The 18,420-nt window shown below is 56.9% G+C and overlaps 1 protein-coding gene across 3 annotated transcripts; it reads right to left on the minus strand.

Moving 5' to 3' along the window:
* Positions 1-14: 14 nt before the first annotated feature.
* Positions 15-17,600, minus strand: LHX6 (LIM homeobox 6). Of its 3 annotated transcripts, XM_066201181.1 has the most exons (10): positions 17,584-17,600; positions 16,997-17,062; positions 16,516-16,698; positions 16,318-16,439; positions 10,618-10,838; positions 8,589-8,689; positions 8,408-8,503; positions 6,644-6,818; positions 6,022-6,125; positions 15-4,317 (listed from the first exon to the last, which is right to left on the minus strand). In XM_066201181.1, exons 2-10 carry the CDS (start codon positions 17,057-17,059, stop codon positions 4,297-4,299), a joined length of 1,086 nt encoding a protein of 361 aa, XP_066057278.1. In that variant the 5' UTR covers positions 17,060-17,062; positions 17,584-17,600; the 3' UTR covers positions 15-4,296. The 3 variants fall into 3 exon arrangements, with proteins under 3 accessions (XP_066057278.1, XP_066057277.1, XP_066057279.1); XM_066201180.1 differs by lacking the exon at positions 17,584-17,600 and having other exon boundaries at positions 16,997-17,189; XM_066201182.1 differs by lacking the exons at positions 6,022-6,125; positions 17,584-17,600 and having other exon boundaries at positions 16,997-17,189.
* Between the last annotated feature and the right edge of the window lie 820 nt (positions 17,601-18,420).

Genomic DNA, 18,420 nt, shown 5'->3' on the forward strand with positions numbered 1-18,420 from the left:
TCCTAGACAATATTCCAGCAAAGCAGGTAATCTGATTCACAATAAATGCAATTTGTCCTCGTGGATTTGTCTCACCCTTTCCCTCGACAGGAATATAATCTTTCTGTCATCCTTGTCAGCTCAAAGAAAAATGGAAATAATCATTTAATCAGTCATGCTGAGCAAAAGCCACGGCAAAAAAGCCGACTGTACTCACAATAATATTCCTGAGAGGTGTGCAGTGTAGTATGTATAAACATTATTAAGCCTGAAAACAATTTGTTAAAAAGAGTGCCTCAGATTCGGTGTTGAAGTCATTCAAATCCATCTTAATCAACATTATTTTCCCAGATTTTAGTTAGCTGTCCTGGTGAATTCCTTTCCTCTCTTTTTGCTCAGTACTTTGATATTGATTGATCATTGTAATAATGTACACCAGAGGTATTCTTTAATGACTGGTTTGCTAACTAGGAAATTATATCCATTTACTACGAACGTTTGTTGAACTCTCCTGAAGCCAGAGTTTAACAAAATAATAAAAGAGGAAAACTGGGTGGGTTGCTGCTTGATTAGTAAGCCAGAAAGTATTTAAAAATAAAATAAAATGGAATTACATCATTTTCTGGATGTAAGTGCCAGCACTTCTACTTGCATTAACTTTATTTATTACACAAATAAGACATTTACAAAGCACAACATTAAAAGTATGTAACAAAACAGACATTGGTTTTACAAAAAGTGCTTACAATTTTGTTTTACTTTTTTAAAATAAATATTAGTCTTGACTGTCCACTCATTCAGAGAAAAAAATTTTTTAACCATTGTAGCCAAGACATGCAGAATTGCAACATGCTACAACAAAATGATTGGCAGATGAAATAAAACCGGTGTTTAGTTGGCATCCTACAGATAAATCGCTGATAGTAGTGCAGGATTGGTTCCCACTCCCTGTCCCAACGAGTGAGTTCTGTAAGCACCTTTAGCTCGGGCATTGGGTTAACCAGCGTGAGCCAGAAAAAAATCACTGGTGATAAAACCTGAAACCATCCCACTTCCAGAGCCGAGCTCTGTTAGTCACCTTATTAAACTGGAGTGAAGAGCTTTTCACGGGCTGTCTTCAGTGGATTCTGTCTGCAAAAGGGTTTGTAAATAGCAACTGGAAAAGTTTAGTGCGTGGAGTCTGCATTGCTGCACCAGAACCCATCTGGCAATTACTGAATAAACTAAGAAAATGAGAATGACTTTAATTTTATTTTTTTTTTTTAAATCCACAGACAGGAGATGAATGCAAATGACCTGAGATAAGGTTTGGTTCAGTGGCAACAGTCAGTGTGAAATATGTTGTGAAACAATGTATTGAATAAATTAGAAGATTTCTTACATTCTTGGTACAGTTGAGTATTTTCCATACACATAATTAGCTCTAAAACTGCACAAGCTGAATTGCTTCCAGTTTTTGCAAACAATTTGGGCTTAATATAAACAGAGCCTGATTTCTGAATTAGCAAAGCTGCTCCTGGCTACTTATGGCGGGAAGTGCCCCGAGCACAGTCTGTGGTGAGCCCACGTCCCTGGAGAGAAACACCTACATTCCCTCGGCCCCTGCCTCCGCTCCAGCCCTGCCGTGCTATCACTTACAAACCCTTGGATATCCAGGACATTTCACAAGTGGGGGTTTTCTGATCAAGCTGGTATTTAGCAGATACATATTTCATAGTCTCCCTTGCATTGCATTGCCAAGGCAGAAGGGAGGAACACACCAAACCCTTTTCTCCCTCAACAGAACAGTTGTGGCGATCTCAGAGACTGTGGGATGTCAGGGCAAGTTACAGCCTGAAGTCTCTCCTTCAGCGTCAAATGGAATAACTACCCATTCCTTTACGGCACTAATTCCACGACTAAAGATGTGCACTAATGGTTGTTAGGATGTGCAAGCACAGACGGAGAACAGAGCCAGGCCCCAGTGACGCCCCCGGCCCCCACGAGCATCTCAAGGTTGGCACGTGGCCACAGCAACCACCTCAACCTGTGATGACAAACACTCACCAACAGCCACCAAGGGAACACTCATCCTTCCCTCATTGCTACGGACAAAAAGGACTGCACCGGGTGTAACTGGTGACTGTCCCCTCCCCAAGGGGACACCTCTCTCTGCAGAGGTGGTTCCAGTCAGGTCAGGCATGTGGGAGCACCTTGTCACTGCTCACACTCTGGAAATGGTCACTCACACGTCAGCAGGTGACAATAACATTTTGTGGACTTAATTCCCCTCTCTCCTTTCAAATGTTATTTTGAATTGGGAATGGAGCCGCTGGCTGCAACTTGACAGATACTGGCCCCACTGTCCGAGGTAGTACCATCACTCTCTTAGTACACGTACTCACACGCAGAGAAGAGTGTGCGCGCATGGATTCGTTCCGACCAATATCAATGCGTGCTTGTACTCAGTTCCTTCTCAAGCCAAGAGATCTCGATGGCCACCTCAGCAGACATCCCCATCTCCCCACTCCACTCCCGGAGCGTTCCTCGTGGTTTAGCTGGAGCCACGTGTCTGGCTGCTGGTGTCACATGGAGTTCAGGGACACGGGCAGGAGAAGGCTCCCCACGCGTGCAGTATGGGCTGGCCAGAGCAGTGGGGTGGTTGCCCACCCAGCCCATGCCACGGATTGATCCGGGATCTCCCAGAGAGGAAAGCACGTGTATCTACAGTTCCAATTAAAAACAAGTTATGTAACAGATGGATTCCCATCTCCTGCTCCTTGGGCACGGTTCAGTCATATCCCGCACTAGCTGTGGCTCAGGGTAGGCTTTCACATTCTCAGAAGAGCGGCCTCACAGACACTTCACAGCAGGACAGACCCATGTGCTTGCGTGGAGAGAGGTTTTGTTACAGACCTGCTCTTGGCTCGCCGCAAACTGAGAAGGGCTGGCAGAGGTCACTTGTTTACTTTTCGTTATTCCCATCAACGAAGGATCATTTTGGAGTCCTTTTCCTGACTTGGGGCCAGACTGCTGAGCACTTCCTTTGCTGTTGCCACGAGCCCAGCCGTTCTCCTGGGATGCACCCTCATCCCAGGGCCTGGCAGGACCGACAGCTGTACCCCAGAAGGGAGAACAGGAGGGCAGAGGGGATCAGAGCCATGCTGCCAGACAAAGGAAGATGCCATCCCCTTGCTGTCCACTCGGCTACCGATGGCTCCTGCTGGCCTTACTGTGCCTTTCACCTTTTTAACCGGTCTCCAGTTTCTACCCAACTCTTTCCACTGACTGAGCTTGAGTCCACAGCAGGGCAGGACACTTCTACACCTTTACGGCCACCTTCCATTGAGCGTTTCCCAGTCCCAGAGTATGGATTGTCTGAGAGCTTTCTGTAGGTACATTCTGAAATCACCCATTTGTGATCCAATATGACTCCAGGGAAATAAAGTAGCTTGTTAATAAAGAACGAGAGTAAAAAACTTTAAAAAAAAAAAAAAAGAGAGAGATTTGGCAGATGGCTGTGAGAGGAGAGAGATATTAAGTGTTCTAAGAACAAGTCAGCAATCAAAAACTTCAGGGTGCTAAACCTGGCTCTGCCACCAACCCTCATGGTTCCTCTCAGGTTAGGACATCTCTGCTTCCCCTCCTATAAAACGGGGGGAAAAACACTAAGATTTACTTACCTTTGAGTGATCAAAGGACATGTGATTCTAAAGCACTTTGAAGAGGAAGAAAAACTGCCTATTTCCAGCTGGCATCATGTTTTCCACTCAGTGGAGTCTCAGCTACCTGTGAGTTTGGCTCAGGAAGGTCTGTCTATATATCGAGTTGCTGAGCCAAAGAGCCAATTTCAGATTTCACGCACGAGAGTGGAAAGAAGGAGGGATGTCCAGGAACTGCTTCACTGGTGCAAAAAGAGAATCAGGCCAAACCACGTAAAATTCCTCCTTCCTTTGTGTTCAGAGGTGATCATCGACACCCCCGAGACTCAGCGTGCTCTGGGTTGTTCGTATTCCCATGGGTTTGGGAGCAAGACTTGCAAGCACAGTAGAGTCACCAGTTTTGACTGTGTCTGGCACTGCCTCGGAGAGACTCACGGTCATTCTACAAGTCCACAAGAAACAAGTGTAAAATGTAACTCTGCACTCAACACACACATACACAGAGTGTCGCTGGAGAAATCAGAGCGGACGCGAGGTGCTGGTCAATGGAAAGAACTGAGAGTGCTGGGTCTGAGCTTCTCCCGCGGGACTGGCGGCAGCTGCCGAGGGCTGTGTCAGCGGCTGAGGGGCAGTGGTGCTGGTAGGGCCATGGGCAGGTGAGGAAGAGCCCGCGCAGTCAGTACTGGAAGAGGATGACCTGCGGGGAAAACGGGAGGGTCATCAGCGGCTTGCAGAGACAGAGCCCTCGCCACGGCCATGTGCTTGCAGGGGGGGAGCAGAACACACACGGGCAGACACTTCCTCGCAGGAAAACCCTCTCTGGAAGAGCTCTCTGCCCCGGAGCCGCCAGCCCTGCCCGGGGAAGGAGCAGCCACTGAGGAGCCCAGGTGGGATGGGACTGTGGCAGAGGTACACCACACCTTTGGCTGTGAGACCAAACAAACCCGGGCAGCACCCCCAAAACTAGCGGTTCTTTCATCTGCTCCGTGATCCAGCAGCTACCATGAAAGACCATGACCAGCGGTGCCGACTGCGCTCCTCATCCACTGGTCAGCACCAGCTCCCCTCAAACACTGCACCTCGCCGCCCTGCAGGTCCAACCCCTTCCCCGGGCAGGGGAAGCAGCTGCTGAGCCAGTCCCAGCTCAGTTCTCACCAGCCACTGCATTGAGCACCCCGAGAGGAGGGTGGAGAATGCCCCACATGCAGAGGGAAACACACTCAGCATTTAAATGTGCTTTCCCAGGGTCTCAGCTATCTCTGATTTTACAATTTTTTTGGATGTGGGGGAAAAAGAGCTACTTCAGTTTTCAGGAATTCAACATGCAAGTGATTTGTTTAGAAAAGGAGCTGGTTTGGGGGCAGCTCCGTGTCCTGAGAACCCTGTTCTGCAACAGCTGCGAGCCAGTAATTGCATTTAAATCAGGAGCTGCTTGCTGCAGTGAAGCCTCTCTAACAGCAGCACCAGGAGTGTATAATATTTCCTGAAAACTCTGCAGCTTGCTGGGCGGATACGACAAAATGGTAGAATTTAGACTGAAAAAAGTATCTTTGCTGTGCCCCTGCTCCTGCCCGTTGAAGCAGAGCTCAATAAGCTGCTGCACTCAGAAGAGTGAGTTCAGAAAAGAGAGGCGCTGAGAACTTCTAACAGTAAGGACAAAAGCTAAAACTACTCAGAGTTGCCAAAGGCTCAGTGTTCCCTCAAAAGGAAGTCACTGAAACTAGGGTCCTAAATAAAATCTTCCAAACCTAAGCATGTCTGAGAAGCCTTGCCCCCAACAAGCTGTGTGTTAGAACAGATACTGTAAGAGTGGAACAGAAAAATATCAACATGCAATATTGTCTCCTGGCCAGACATTGTGAAATAACATTCCTACTCCAGCTATTGTAACAGCCAGTTGCTATTATTTTTAAGCAACACTGCAATCTGCAAGAAATGAACCTTTTTTGTTGTTGTTGTTAACTCGTGGAAAACTGGGAAGTTAGCACATGCTGGAGGTCCCCCCTGCTCCGTTGTTAACGGGCAGGTTCTGTTCACACTGGCCACACCTGCAGGTGCCTTGAGGAACGGAGCAGGACAGAGCTCAGGGTGTCCAGGAAGGGGAAACCAGGGAGAGGATTCAGGCAGGAGGATGTGAGAGCCTTCAGTGGATGCAGGCACAGAGTCCCAGCACGTCACAACAGCGAGGGAAAAAACACAGCGATGCCATTTTGACCAACAGTGGGTACATCAACCTTAGGGCCCCCAAAACTAAGGGAAGACACACGGGAGGGTGGCAGCTGCCAGGGGTCATGGAGAAGCAGTGATGCTGACAAGAGACGGCGGTGGCAATGATGTTACACACAAATCTTTGCTACAGCAGAGGGTGGGCCCCAGAGCCTGGAACAGGGACTACATTTACCTTCTCACCCCTATTAGATAGTGGTCCTTCCATGTCTGCTTTGAGGTGCACTGGTGGAGCAGTGTAGGGAAGTCTACAGTGCACTTGTCCACACTGTACCTGACCTGTGGATGAGAAGGGGCTTCAGCCTCTGTTACTGCAAACAACACGCGCCCTCCATCCGGCACGGCCGGCTTTCCCCCGGGACACGCGGGGAGCGGGAGGTGCCACAGTCAGAGCCTCACAAGAGCCACAGAGCCAAAACCTCTGTCCAGGCACGACCAAAGCCGCCCATCACTCACAAATCATTTTCGCTGGCGCTGGGAACTCTCAGAGAAAGCAACTCTGCTGTCTTGAGCAGAAAGGAGACCACTGACCACCGAGCCCCACAGGGCACACACTCACACCTCTTCTCCATGACACAGAGAGCACAAGAGGGCCGAGGACCAGTCAGGTAAAACCCAAGCACCGACTTTCCTGGGGACGAGTTAACCCCAAGGGCAAAGTTTATCAGAGGCGAGGAGGAGCAGCAGCAGCAGCAGCACGGGCACCATCCCCGCACCCGCAGCACCGGGAGGGATTTGCCGCCGCCCGTCCCGGGAGCTGCCCCTTGCCCTGTCCCAGCCCCACCGCCACCTCTTACTTTCGATGTATCCGTGCAGTGTCACCATCCGGGCCCGCTCCGGGCTGCTGAAGGGCGAGTAGTGAATGTCATCGGACAGCGAGGAGGGGATGCGGGACGGGGGCGCTCCCGACGGCGGCACCGTGTGCTGCGGGGTGTGTTTTTTATGGCGGGCTCTGCAGTTTTGAAACCAAACCTGAAACGGAAGCAGAGAACGCTGTGACAGCTGAGAGACGATCGGGTTAAAGCGTGGTCCTCGGATGGGTGTTTCTTCGAAGCGTTTACCAAAGGAATGAAGTAGAGAAATCGGCACCTCACCAGCTTCCACTGGTTTGCGTTACCACTCACCAGAGCAAGAGTGAAGCTGCATGTGCAAAGCTTTGTGCCTGCACAGCTTCCCTGCAAATGGCGAAAGCTCCTTTCAAGGTCTTATTTAAATTTTAATCAGCAATCCCAGCTCACCCATCCTAAAAGCGCAGCTGAGATCAGTTGGGACACTTGAGCGTTGGCAAATAGGAACAAGAGGAGACAAAAACGAGTAGAAGCTTAAAGGAGGGCAAGTTGTGACTTTAAGAATGATGAAAACAATATCGTTTCGATCACTTGTGGTTTATCATATTCGAAAACCCCATCGGCAGAACATTAAAGCTGAGAAAGAAGGGTACTGTGGTGGGATACAACCACAGTCTGTGTGAGCAGCAGGTATGAGATTTCTGATCACATCTCACTGCTTCTAATTAAAGGAGTAGTCAGGGAATTCCATCCTAGAGATAAAACATGTATGGAAGGGGTCTTTTAATGCTAAAAAGATGATCTGTTCCTTATGCTTTAATTTTTGAGACATAGCTGGGAGTAAAAACCTTCTCCAAGACTGAGGGAAGATCAGCCCTCCAAGGCAGAGCACACTGGACCACAGAGAAGGAAACAGTCATAAGCATTTGACGTATTGTTTCCTGCTCAAAGCGCCTTTAAAAAAAAAAAATCCACATTAAAAAATCACCCGGTGCGCAGCCTGCTTGATCTTTAGCTAAACGGAGAATCTCAGTAACGGAGGCTCAAGGCAGATTTTCACGCACAAAATTTAAATGTGTCATTGGCAAAACAAACCTCGGATGAAAGCTCCAAATTTATCTCGGTCGCCCGTGTTTTTATTGGATGCAGAAAGTATCTGAGCAGAGCGTTAAAGCGATGAGTATAAATGTCACCGAGAGGCAAAGCTGTGAGCTGGGAGTTGCAGAGGGGACATTTCACAGCCCTTAAGGCACCACTCGCTCTCCCCTGCCAGATCAGGCGTGGGGACTTCCCTGCCGCTGTGTCCCCTGGGGCTGCAAAACCCCTTTCTCTTTAAAATTCTCAATCCCGATGCTTCCTGGCGCTGGAGAACTTCGCCTGCTGCTGGCAGGGACGGCTGCCGGGGGAGCTCCCGCACTCCCTGTCAGCGGCTGGGACAGAGCACAGCGCTCCAGGACCTCGTGCTAACGGCAGCTTTCCCACACGGTGATTTATTGCGAATGGCTGGGGCTGATGGGGTTTTGATTCATTGCATCACGAGAGGGAAAAAAAGCAAACAGAAAACCCACGGGCGGCACAGAGAAAGGACGGTGCTGGCATCGCTGCGGGAGCGGAGGAGCCGACGCGCCGGGGAGGCAGCAGGAAGCTGCTGGATGCCGCGTGTCCCGCCGGGGCTGTGAGCCCTGCCTGGTGCCAGCCCTCAGTGCCCCCTCCGTGCCCTGCTTGGGGCTGCTCGGCCCACGGTGGCCACCCCCTGCCCGTCCCCGCCCTCACCTGAATGACCCTCCGGCTCAGCCCCGTCATGTCCGCCAGCTTCTGAAGCGTTTGTGCGTCGGGGTTGTTGTCCTGAGCAAACTGTGCCTGCATGACCTGTGGGGAGAGGGGGGAGAGGGGCTCGGGATGAGGCTGGGGAGTCACGGCCCCCCCTTCCCCCCGGCCGGCCCTCCTGCCCCACCTGCAGCTGCTCGGCGGTGAAGGAGGTGCGGGCTCTCTTGGCTGGCTTCGGCTGGCTGTCCTGCTCCGAGGGCACAGCCCCCTCCAGCGTGATCCCATTGCCTGCAGGAGAGGAGCCCTGTGAGCCACAGGTCAGAAACGCACCTGCCCCCACCACGTGCAGGGCCTGGGGGGGACGCCACACCTGGTGGCATCACAGCCTGGGACACCCAGAGCATCCCTTGCTGCAGTGGGAGCAGGAAGAGTGCACCCCAGTATTGCCACTCAGGAGTGCCCTGGGCTGCTGAGCCCCTCCACGCACAGGGAGGGAGAAACAACAATTCCCAAAGAGTTTACTGTGGAATTAAGAAAAATGCAGCAAATGGTGGAAGCCACAGGGAATAAGGGAGACAGCAGCAAGAGGAGGGTCAAGGTGGTGTGTGAGGGCAAGCACTGATGTCCCTGTGGCCCTGACTCGCAGTCACCACTTGGCCACACTCTCCAGGGAGTGGCTCGGAAGGGACCCTGTCTCTGCCAGGCTCACCGACATCCATCACTCCTGCCCCTTGCTGCTCCCTGTGACCCCTCGTGGGCGCTGCCTCCATCACTCCTTTCATTTGCTCAGAGCATTTCAGTGAGCTCTTTGCTCCTTTCCCCAGCCCCAAATTGTCCTAGCTGCTCCTGGCAGCGTGGGTGAAGCAGCTCTGAGGGGTGGGTGAAGGATGGGTGAGGGAGGGCAGCCGAGCAGGGCTGGCGCTCGCCCCGCTCCCAGGATGCGCCTGCACAGCCCGGGGAGCGCTCCACAAGCTGGACCAGGCTGTGATTGTCTTGGCTGGAGTTGAAGGACTTTCTCATATAGTTTGACTTGTTCTTTTCGGATGATGAATGGGACTCTGACTTCAGCAACATCTGTTTATTTTTCTTGTATGTAAAACCTCATGTGCAGGAGAAATTGCTGGGTAATTACTGGAGGGGGGGAGTGTGGCCCTCCAACTCCACAGCAACTACAGCTCTCCAAAGTGATCCCACCCCCTTGTCAAAACCCCTTGGACACAGGTAGTGACACCTGACACTCACCAGCACTGCCTAACACTGGTGCTCAGCCCACACCAGCAGGTTGTTCTGAGCGGCAGCAGCAAACCCATCATCCCAGCCCTCAGCTGGGGCAACAGCTCTGCAGGACTCCCTGGTGCCAGACCCTGCTGTCCTCACACCCTTCTGCTCCCCCAGGACACGTGGCTTCTCCCTCTCCCTCCTTGCTCCCCATCACCTCCCTCACGCCCCCGCAGCAGCTGACCATATGGACCAACACGCCGCGAGCCACGTCCCGAGCCGGGACCCTCCCAGCCCAACTGGGCACTCTGTTTTCATCCTCTTAAACACAGTAAACAGAAACACATTATCTTCCTGTCAGGTTGTTAATGGGTTCCACATGCCGCAAGGGCCAGGACACGGCGTGTCACTCCCTGTGCCCACCACGTGCTGATGAACTTCCCACCACAGGACAGGCCCTGGCACTGCCCGGACTGGACTAACCCCACAGAGTTGTTCCTCTGAGCATGTCTCTGGGCAGTGCCACGCAGGAGGACGGGGAAGGGACAGGAGCTGCAGCGCTGTGTGACCCAAGTGTCACCGGCTTGGGACGGTGAGGCTGGCTGGCCGTGGAGCAGCGCTGTCCAGCTGGGAGTGGCACGACCCCAGGTGGGCAGGATGGGTGGAAAATGATGGGAAAGTTCTGTCGAATCGCCAATCCCACCTTCTACATTTATGACTCACAACCTCAAAATCCCAGAGGCTTCCTCACGCTCTGCACTCCAGAACCAAGCACTCACCCCTGGTGTTGCCCGTGGCACACAGGTCTGCCACGAGCCACGGGTGCTGCCAGCACATCGGCCACGCCACGAGCCCTCTGCCAGCTGTGCTCAAGCCCCCCCAGGGCCACCCATCACCCCTTTATGGCAAGGATAGAACCAACCCCAACACGCTGCGCTAAGCACAGGGGACGGTGACACCGTGCAGGGGGCGAGGCCGTGACCGCCGGCGCTCCGTACCGTTCTCTGCCGCTCGCTTGAGGTTCTCTATCATGGTGTCGTAGTGGATCCGGCACAGCACCTTCTCCTCCACCAGGCCGAACTCCTCTCCGGTGGAGAGCTGCCGCTTGCAGGAGAAGCAGGCGAAGCAGGCCAGGTGGTAGGCGTTGCCCCGCGCCCGCCGCACCCAGTCGCTGGCGTAGATCTGCCTGCCACAGCGGGCACACTTCGTACCGAACCGGCTGCGGGGGAGAAGAGGCAGGTGAAGGCTGGCAGGGTGAGGGCAGGCAGGGGAGGGCAGGGGGGTGAGGGCAGGCAGGGGAGGGCAGGCAGCACAATGCCAGGGTGCAGGTCCTGCTGCCGACCCCATTGCTCACCCCAACCATCCCACCTCCCACAACACCCGTGCATGGGGAGATGCAGTGGAGCCCCCCCAGCAGTGCCGTGGCAGTGGCAGTGGGGTGGGCAGCAGTGGGGTGTAACACGTTGCAGCCCTGCGGCGCCGGACGCGGCCGAGGGGCTGAGGTGACGCAGCGCCGTGAATCAGCTTCCAAGCCCGCGGGTTTTTTATTTTGATAACAGCCAGTGTGACACTCGGATGGAAACTGTGTCAGGGCTGGTTCTCTCCCTCTGCCATAAATCAAACCATGTGTGTTTTCCTCACAAGTACAGGCGTACACATCTGCTTTTTTCCCCCGTGGAGGAGGTCTCCTCGCTGTGAGAGGATGATGACTGCGCTGGAGTGAGCTATGCTGGAAGGTAGCTCAGCACAGTGACGAGGCAACAAGACAGGCAGGATCCCCTCACCAGTGTGTGAAAACCCCCATTCAGGATGCTGATGATCAAGGGCAGGTGATTCACAGGGAGCAGCAGATGTGGCCCCCATGGCCCTGAACCCCCAGGTCAGTGTCTGACATGAGGTGCCAGGCACGGCCTTGGGTTGACATCTGCGTTTCAGTATCACTGCTGCTTAAAATAATAAATGCAATGAGCAGCAGCGAGAGCATCGGGAGAGCTGGGGCCATCTCCTCTGCCACCCCAGAGGTGACACTGGCTCCAACACAGTCACTGCACTTCCCCACACAGCCCCAGCACTGCCTGTGCCACCTCAAGCTCCCGAGGGCTCCTGCCAGCCCCTCACCATGGTGGGAAGCAGAGCCGCTGGCAGCCCTGCCCGAGCAGCTCCACCATCTCCCAGTGCAGGCACAAAACACCGACAAGAAACGAGCACAGCAAGCGACAGGAGAGACCCCGCACCACAAACCCTTCGGTTCAGTGGCCAGAGCAGCCCCAGGCTCTGCAGACAGGCAGAGACAGAGCCCAGGCCACCGGGGCCAGTGTGCTGCCCGTGCCTGACTCCACACCGAGGAACTGCTGCCCACCGTGGGCCCAGCAAGATGTGGAAATACTGTCCTGTGCTGGGATTACTAATAGCAAAACTATTTGGGAGGAAAAGAAGGGTCTAAATTTTTCAGCCTGACCATAGCTGACCAAAAAAGAAGAGAAAAAAAAAAAAAAGAGAGGACATTTCTGTGCTGAAATTATACAGAGACTTAGCTAAGAGACTTCACTAATTTACTTCAGATGGGAACATTGTAAACTGACTTTGTGCCAGCTCGTTTATATAAACGCACAAACAAAAGAACTGTATTAATTTTTTATTTAGAAATAAAGATCATTCCTGTAAATTGAATTACTTTGAACAATGTGCTATGTAAACAGTCGTTCTTGCTGAGCGGTATCAGGCGAGGGGCAGGCGCACGGAGCTAATGGCACGTGGTGATCGCCGCTCGAATCCCAGCCCAGGCAGGGGGAGCACAGCACGGCCACGGGGGAAACTGAGGCACCACGCAGAAAAGGTCACAGATCCCCATCACGTATCAGCTGGGATCTGGAGGAGACACCCAGGCGTCTCCTGAGGACCAGGCAGCACCCCCGGGCCGGCAGCGGTGCCCAGGGAGCCGGACAGGGTTTGCCGAAAGGCGCAGGGGCTCGTGTGGCCGCGGCAGCAGCACAGGCAGGGGCTGATGCCGCTGTCCCTGCAGAGCCACAGCGTGAGCAGAACCTGCGGAGAGGCTGAGGCTCAGCAGCAATGCAGGCACGGGGCTGCACAGCCTGCAGCACCAGCAACCACTGACGCTGTGGCTGCAGCTCTCAGCCAGCTCCTGCCTGCGGTGACCAGAGACAGAGCTGGGGCCAGCACCAGCAGCCACTGTCACCCAGCGGAGACTGTCACTGCAGGGACAACCACCATGGGACCACCGCTGTCAGGGACACAGGAATGGGGAGAGAAATGCCTGCAAGAAATCTGCTCGGACTCATCACCACTGCAAATAACAGCTCAAACAGAACTGAATTTAGCTCACTGAGCTCACAGGGCAGTGAGAGCCCAAAGAGCCCCATCTGCTTGGGGCAGTAGAGAATCAGGAGAGGGGCTCCACAGGACTCCTGCTACCTGCCTGGCAGGGACAGGGATGCGAATGGGGACAGGGCCACGCTGTAGCAAGAGACACAAGCAAGAGGATTTGTCCAAGCCCAGAACTGTGGCACAAGCTGGAGCATCACCAAACACTACCAGAGCCACGGGCTCATGCCCTGCATGTGTGGTTTGTGGTCAGGTGAGCGGATGCTCTCCCCAAAGGTTAACTCTGGGAGAAGGAAACTGCCAACAGGAAAGACTCATCCCAGAGAGACTCATCCCAGGAAGACTCATCCCACCTCCCCCAGGGGCGGCTGCACCATCCGGGGTGCGGGAAGAGCAGAGGCGGGAGGATGCCCTGGTGCATCCTGTCTCTCCCACGCCGCTTGTACCCAGGTGCTGCAGCTCCCTCAGCCCTCCTGCCCATCCCTGCCTGTGGGGACAGGGCAAGGGACACCCAGCCCCAGGGCCACGCACAGCTCCGAACATTCCTGTCCCCTCTTTCGGAAGGCTCTAACACAGCCCTCAGGGTCAGCTGCAGCTGACATCTCCCCAGTCTCGCAGCAGAGCAGCAGCGGTGCCTCAGCGGGATCTTCACGCTGCGCTGCTGCCATGCCCGAGCAGGAGCATCATCTCAGAGGGACAGGAGGGCCAGGGGTGAAGGCCACCTGAGCCAGTGTCCCCATGCCTGCAGACTGCCCACCGAGGTCACAGCAGGAATCCCAGCAGGATCGTGCTGGGCCTCCAAGCCGTGGGAGCTTGGCTGCGAGCAGCCCTTGCATGGCCCGGGAACACAGTGTTCTGCTCAATGAGCTCCAATTTTAATTTGGTTCTCCTTGAAGCGCTGAAGCCTTAGACGCCAAATGTAATTATTTGACAAGACACAGGAAACAGCAGCATTTGCTTAAAAATGCACACGGGGCCACGGAGTCACGGCAGAGCCAGTACCTACACGGCCCCTCATGGGGACAGAGAAGGGACACGGTCAGAGCAGGCCTAACTGCACTCCCCGAGGGCAGTGGGGCTGTGACATGACAGCCCCGTGCCTGAGAACCTTCATCCTCAGCATCCCCCAACAGCCCCAGTGTCGGAGGAATCAGCACTGCAGCAACAGAGCATCCGTGTGACCCGTGCAGAGCATCTCTCTGCCCCTTCCGTCTGCCTTGCCTCCAAGGACCACACGCGTTAGGAAGGGGTTTCTCCTTCGCTTTTTTCTTTAAGAAAAAAAAACCCCATACATTTAATCCGCCTCAAATAATAAATAAAACTTTCAAAATCCATCCCGAGGATCAAGTTTAGCCCGTACCACGCACCAGGTTCCACTCGCTGGAGTCAACAAGATGCCAGCCAGGATGCTCCCAGGGCTGGGCTGGATGCAGGAGGGGGACGAGAGAGTGGACAATGAAGGGAGTTTGCCAGGGGCAGCGGGAGGGATCCCAGCCCTGCCGAGCGGCTCCCGGCCGCCCACCGGCGCCGACGGCGGTGGCTGAGCGCGGCGGGTTCTGCCGCGGGAGCGACCCCCGCCCGCCTCCCCCGAGCACCGCACCGGGGCCGGCCCGGGCTTCGGCCGGGGCCGCAGCGATCCCCGCGGGGCCGGGGGCAGCGAGGCAGCTCCGCACCCGCCGGGCTCCGAGCGCCGCCGCTGCCCTCGCTGCTGCCGCCGCTCAGAGATTCACCAAAATAAAAATTTAAAAAAATCTCTCCAAACCCTCTGCTTTCTTTGCAAAAGACGAGTGCGGAGCGCGGGCTGGGAGCCCCCGCGCCCCCCGAACGGGTACCGCAGGAACCGGGAGCGTCCTGCGGCGGCTTCCGCGATTTTCGTTTTATTTCCCTTGGCCCCACCGGTACGGGCGGGCAGAGCCTGGCTGCTCCCAACGGGGACGGGGGTCGGGGCTTCTCGGACGGGGGGGTCGCGAAACAGATTTATTCTAACACTGTTATTTGCCGTATTTGCTCGAAGGTCATTTCGAGATCCCGGCGCTACTTTAAAACCGCCTTTGGAAAGATCCGCTCTTAAAAACAAACCAAAAAGAAACCAAACATCAACGGCACCGGAGCGGTGATAAATGAATGAAAACGCTCAAAGTGCCCCAAAACAGCACCGCGGCCCCGGGACCCCCTTGTGCCTTTCTGTGTTTAGTGGGGAAAATTTCGCTGAAACCACCGAAAATTGAGGTTTGAAAATAACAACAATAACGACAACAACAATTATAATAGTAGTAATAACAACAACAAAAACCACCGCAGGGCAGGACGCAGACACCGCAGCCTCGGGACTGACCCCGTTCTCCGAGCCCCGCACCCGCCTCCGTGAGCCCCGCACTGCCGGCGGCACCGCACCGAGCCCGGCGGGGGCAGGGGCTGCGCTGCGGGAAATCGGGTGACCGCAGACCCTTTAATAAAAAATACCGGAGCAATCTCTGAGGTGCTCCCCGAGCTGCCCTGCCCGCTGTCGTCGGGGCAGCCCCGAGCTCTGCCGCAGCCGGAGGATGCTCCGAGCCCCCCGCGCCCCGCCGGGGTCATTCCCATTTCCTGCCCGCCATTCCCCTTCCTCCCGGGTCAAACAGCATTCCCTCATCCTGGCAGGACGGGGAAAGTCAGAGCGGGGGTTCCAATGTTTAGATGAACCCCGGCGAGGAGCTCAAAATACTCAGTCCCCTCGATCGAGTCAAATTGGGGGGAAAATTCGTGGTTTAAGGATTAGAACAGAAAGACTGTCGAAGCTAGAACATCCTCCCCGCGGGACAGGCTGCCCCGGGTGTGCGGGTCCGGACAGAGCCCCGGGACCGCCGCCGAGCCCCGGCCGGCCGCAGCCGCTGCCCGCCGTTGGTTTCCGCTCCCTAAGGCGCTCCCGCCGGGGACGCTCCGGCCATTGCGGCCGCACAGGGCTGACAGGAGCTCCCCAAAGCCGCTGGGCACCGCAGGCTGGCAGCACCCATTTCCCCTCCGGCAGGAGTCGGGACGAGGCCGTTCGAGCCCCGTTTCCCGGCCGCGGGACCATCCCCGCCACGCCGCAGCCCCGGACCGGGCGCTGCCGCCGCCGAGCCGGGAGGAGCTGCGCCTCGGGGCGGCCCGCACAGCCCGGCCAGAGGGCAGGAATCCCTCTGGGCGGTTGTGCGGCTGAACCTCAAACTCCCTTCCTTCCTTTCTCCCCGTTTTCCGAGGGTCGTCTCCCAGCCGGCTGCTCCAGGCAGCCCGGCGGGTTTTCCAAACCTTCCCCAACGGCAGCGCCGGAGCGGCCCCGACCCCGCGGCAGCCGGCGAGGGCTGAGCCCCCCGGAGCGGCCCCGGCCCGGTCCCTACCTGAAGTAGTCCATCTTGCAGAAGATCTCCTTGTTCTTGATGTAGCAGCTGTGCTGCTGGCGCAGCGAGGTGCGACACACGGAGCACTCCAGGCACCGGACGTGCCAGATGAGGTTGTTCACCTGCGGCAGAGAAGGGGCTGAGACCCGGGGCCACCCGCCGCCCCCCGCCGCCCCCGCCGCCCTCCGCCCCGCTCACCTTCAGCAGGTACCGGTCGAGGATCTCCAGCCCGCAGCTGGAGCAGACGTTTTTGCCGGCCGACGGCGTGGAGGAGGAGGAGGATGGCGGGGAGCAGACGGACGGCGTGGAAGGGGTGCTGGGCGCTGAGCGGGCGTCCTCCTTCTCCAGGGCTCCAGGGAGAGGCTCCCCGTCGGGCTGCGACTGCGGGCAGAGCCGCCGCGGGGCCGTCAAGCCGGGGCCCCGCCGCTCCCCGCGGCACCGAAGCGCAGCGTCCCGCCGGGTCCCCGCCAGTCCTCGGCATCCCCGGCCCGGGGGTTCGTACAAACCCCTGACATCCCCGGCGGGACCCCGTAATCCCCGGCCCGGAGCGCCCCCACAGCCCCCGGCCCAGCGGATCCCGGCGGGTCCCCACAGCTCCCGGCACCCCCGGCCCGGCGCGGCCCCGCATTCCCGGCCCCGCGGGTCCCGGCTGGAACCCGCAACCCCCGGCCCCGCTTACCATGGCTCGGGAGTGCGGGTCGAGACAGCGGGCGCTCCCCTTGGGCAGCGGCTCCGGCGGCATCACCTTGATGGAGAGAGCGGGAGAGGGAGGCTGCGGCTCCATGCGCCGGGCGAGCGCGGGGCACCCTATATAAACCGCCTCAAAACAATAAATAAGAACTTTCTAGTGGCCATTTAAATCCTTTGCAACAAAAGCTGCGTCTCTTTAATGAAGCAATTTGAATGTGGATTGAATTCTCCCCCTGCCTGCACTTAACCCGGGCCTCTTGAAGTAATCGCTCGGTTCCCATGCGAGCCAAGGCGCTGAAAAACCCCCCAAACTACCTGCAATTAGAAATTGCCGTAAATGCCCGAGATAAGAGGTACCAGAGTGTCAATTCCGGCTGTCAATCAGGGAATCCATCAGGCCACCCAAAGAATTGCAAATTTGATTTTTTTAATGGTAGTAATTAAAAATCGAAATTCTTCCCCCTCTCCCTCCGCCGAGCACAAAACGCCCCAGAAAACGCCGGGATGGAAAAATCCACCCCTCTGGCGCGGGAGGCAGCGAGCGGCCCCGGCCCAGCCCGGCCCCAGCCCCGGTACCGGCCGCCGCGGGGAGCCCGGCCCCGGCTCCGGCCCCTCTCCCGGCCCCGACGGCAGCGGCGGCGGCGGCAGCGCTCACCTTGCCCGCCTTGGCGCCGGCCGGGGCGCGGCGGCCAGGGCCCCGGGGCTGCCCGCCCCCATGGCTCCGGTGCATGGGGCGGGCGCGCCCCGCTCCGCCCGCCGCCGCCGCCGCCGCGCTCCGTGCCCGCGGGCGGCGCGTCCCGCGGCCGCGGCAGGAAGGGCGGGGAGCCGGGCGGGGAACCGCGCCGGCCCCGCTCCCCCGCCGGGGGCGGCCGCGGGCCGGGCAGGAAACGGCGCCCCCCCGCCCCTCCCGCCGCGCCCCGGGGGCCGCCCGCCCCGCCGGGCCCCGCTACCTGCGGCGGCGGCAGCACCGGCGGCGGCACCGCCCGCGGGCGCGGCGGGGAGGGGGCAGCCCGGTCCGGCCCGTCCCGGTCCTCCCCCGCCGCTGCCCTGCCCCGACGGGGCGCACGGTCCGGGCCCGGCCCCGCAGCCTCGCCCCCCCGCCCCCGTGATCGCGGCAGCGGGGATCGCGCCCACCGCCGCGGCGTCTGGCCGCCCGCCGCTGCCCGGGCTTCATTAGTAACCTGATAATTCCCCGGCAAAGCCCCGGCAGCGGTGCCACCGCCGGGTAATTGCAGGACGGTAACGTGAGCTGATGGCGGCCGGGGATGGATCCTCGCCGTTATTGATTGTGACAGCTAAATTGTTAACCGAGAGGGAAATCAGATGAAAGCCATTTTAGAATAAATACAAGGCATTAGGTTTAAACATCGAGGTTGCAGGAAAAGCCCGAGAAACCCCCGGGAAACGGAGCCC

The sequence above is a fragment of the Chamaea fasciata genome, unplaced genomic scaffold (assembly GCF_029207755.1).
Source record: "Chamaea fasciata isolate MVZ Bird 193981 ecotype frontalis unplaced genomic scaffold, bChaFas1.0.hap1 SCAF_20, whole genome shotgun sequence".
Taxonomy (NCBI): domain Eukaryota; kingdom Metazoa; phylum Chordata; class Aves; order Passeriformes; family Sylviidae; genus Chamaea; species Chamaea fasciata.

Coding starts and splice junctions, on each gene's coding strand:
- LHX6 (XM_066201180.1), bottom strand. CDS start 17,101: ATGGAGCCGCAGCCTCCCTCTCCCGCTCTCTCCATCAAGGTGATGCCG. Junction 10,839..16,317: donor TGCAAGATGGACTACTTCAG/GTAGGGACCGGG, acceptor TCTCCCCCGCAG/CCGGTTCGGTACGAAGTGTG. Junction 6,819..8,407: donor TGAGCCGGAGGGTCATTCAG/GTGAGGGCGGGG, acceptor CTTCCGTTTCAG/GTTTGGTTTCAAAACTGCAG.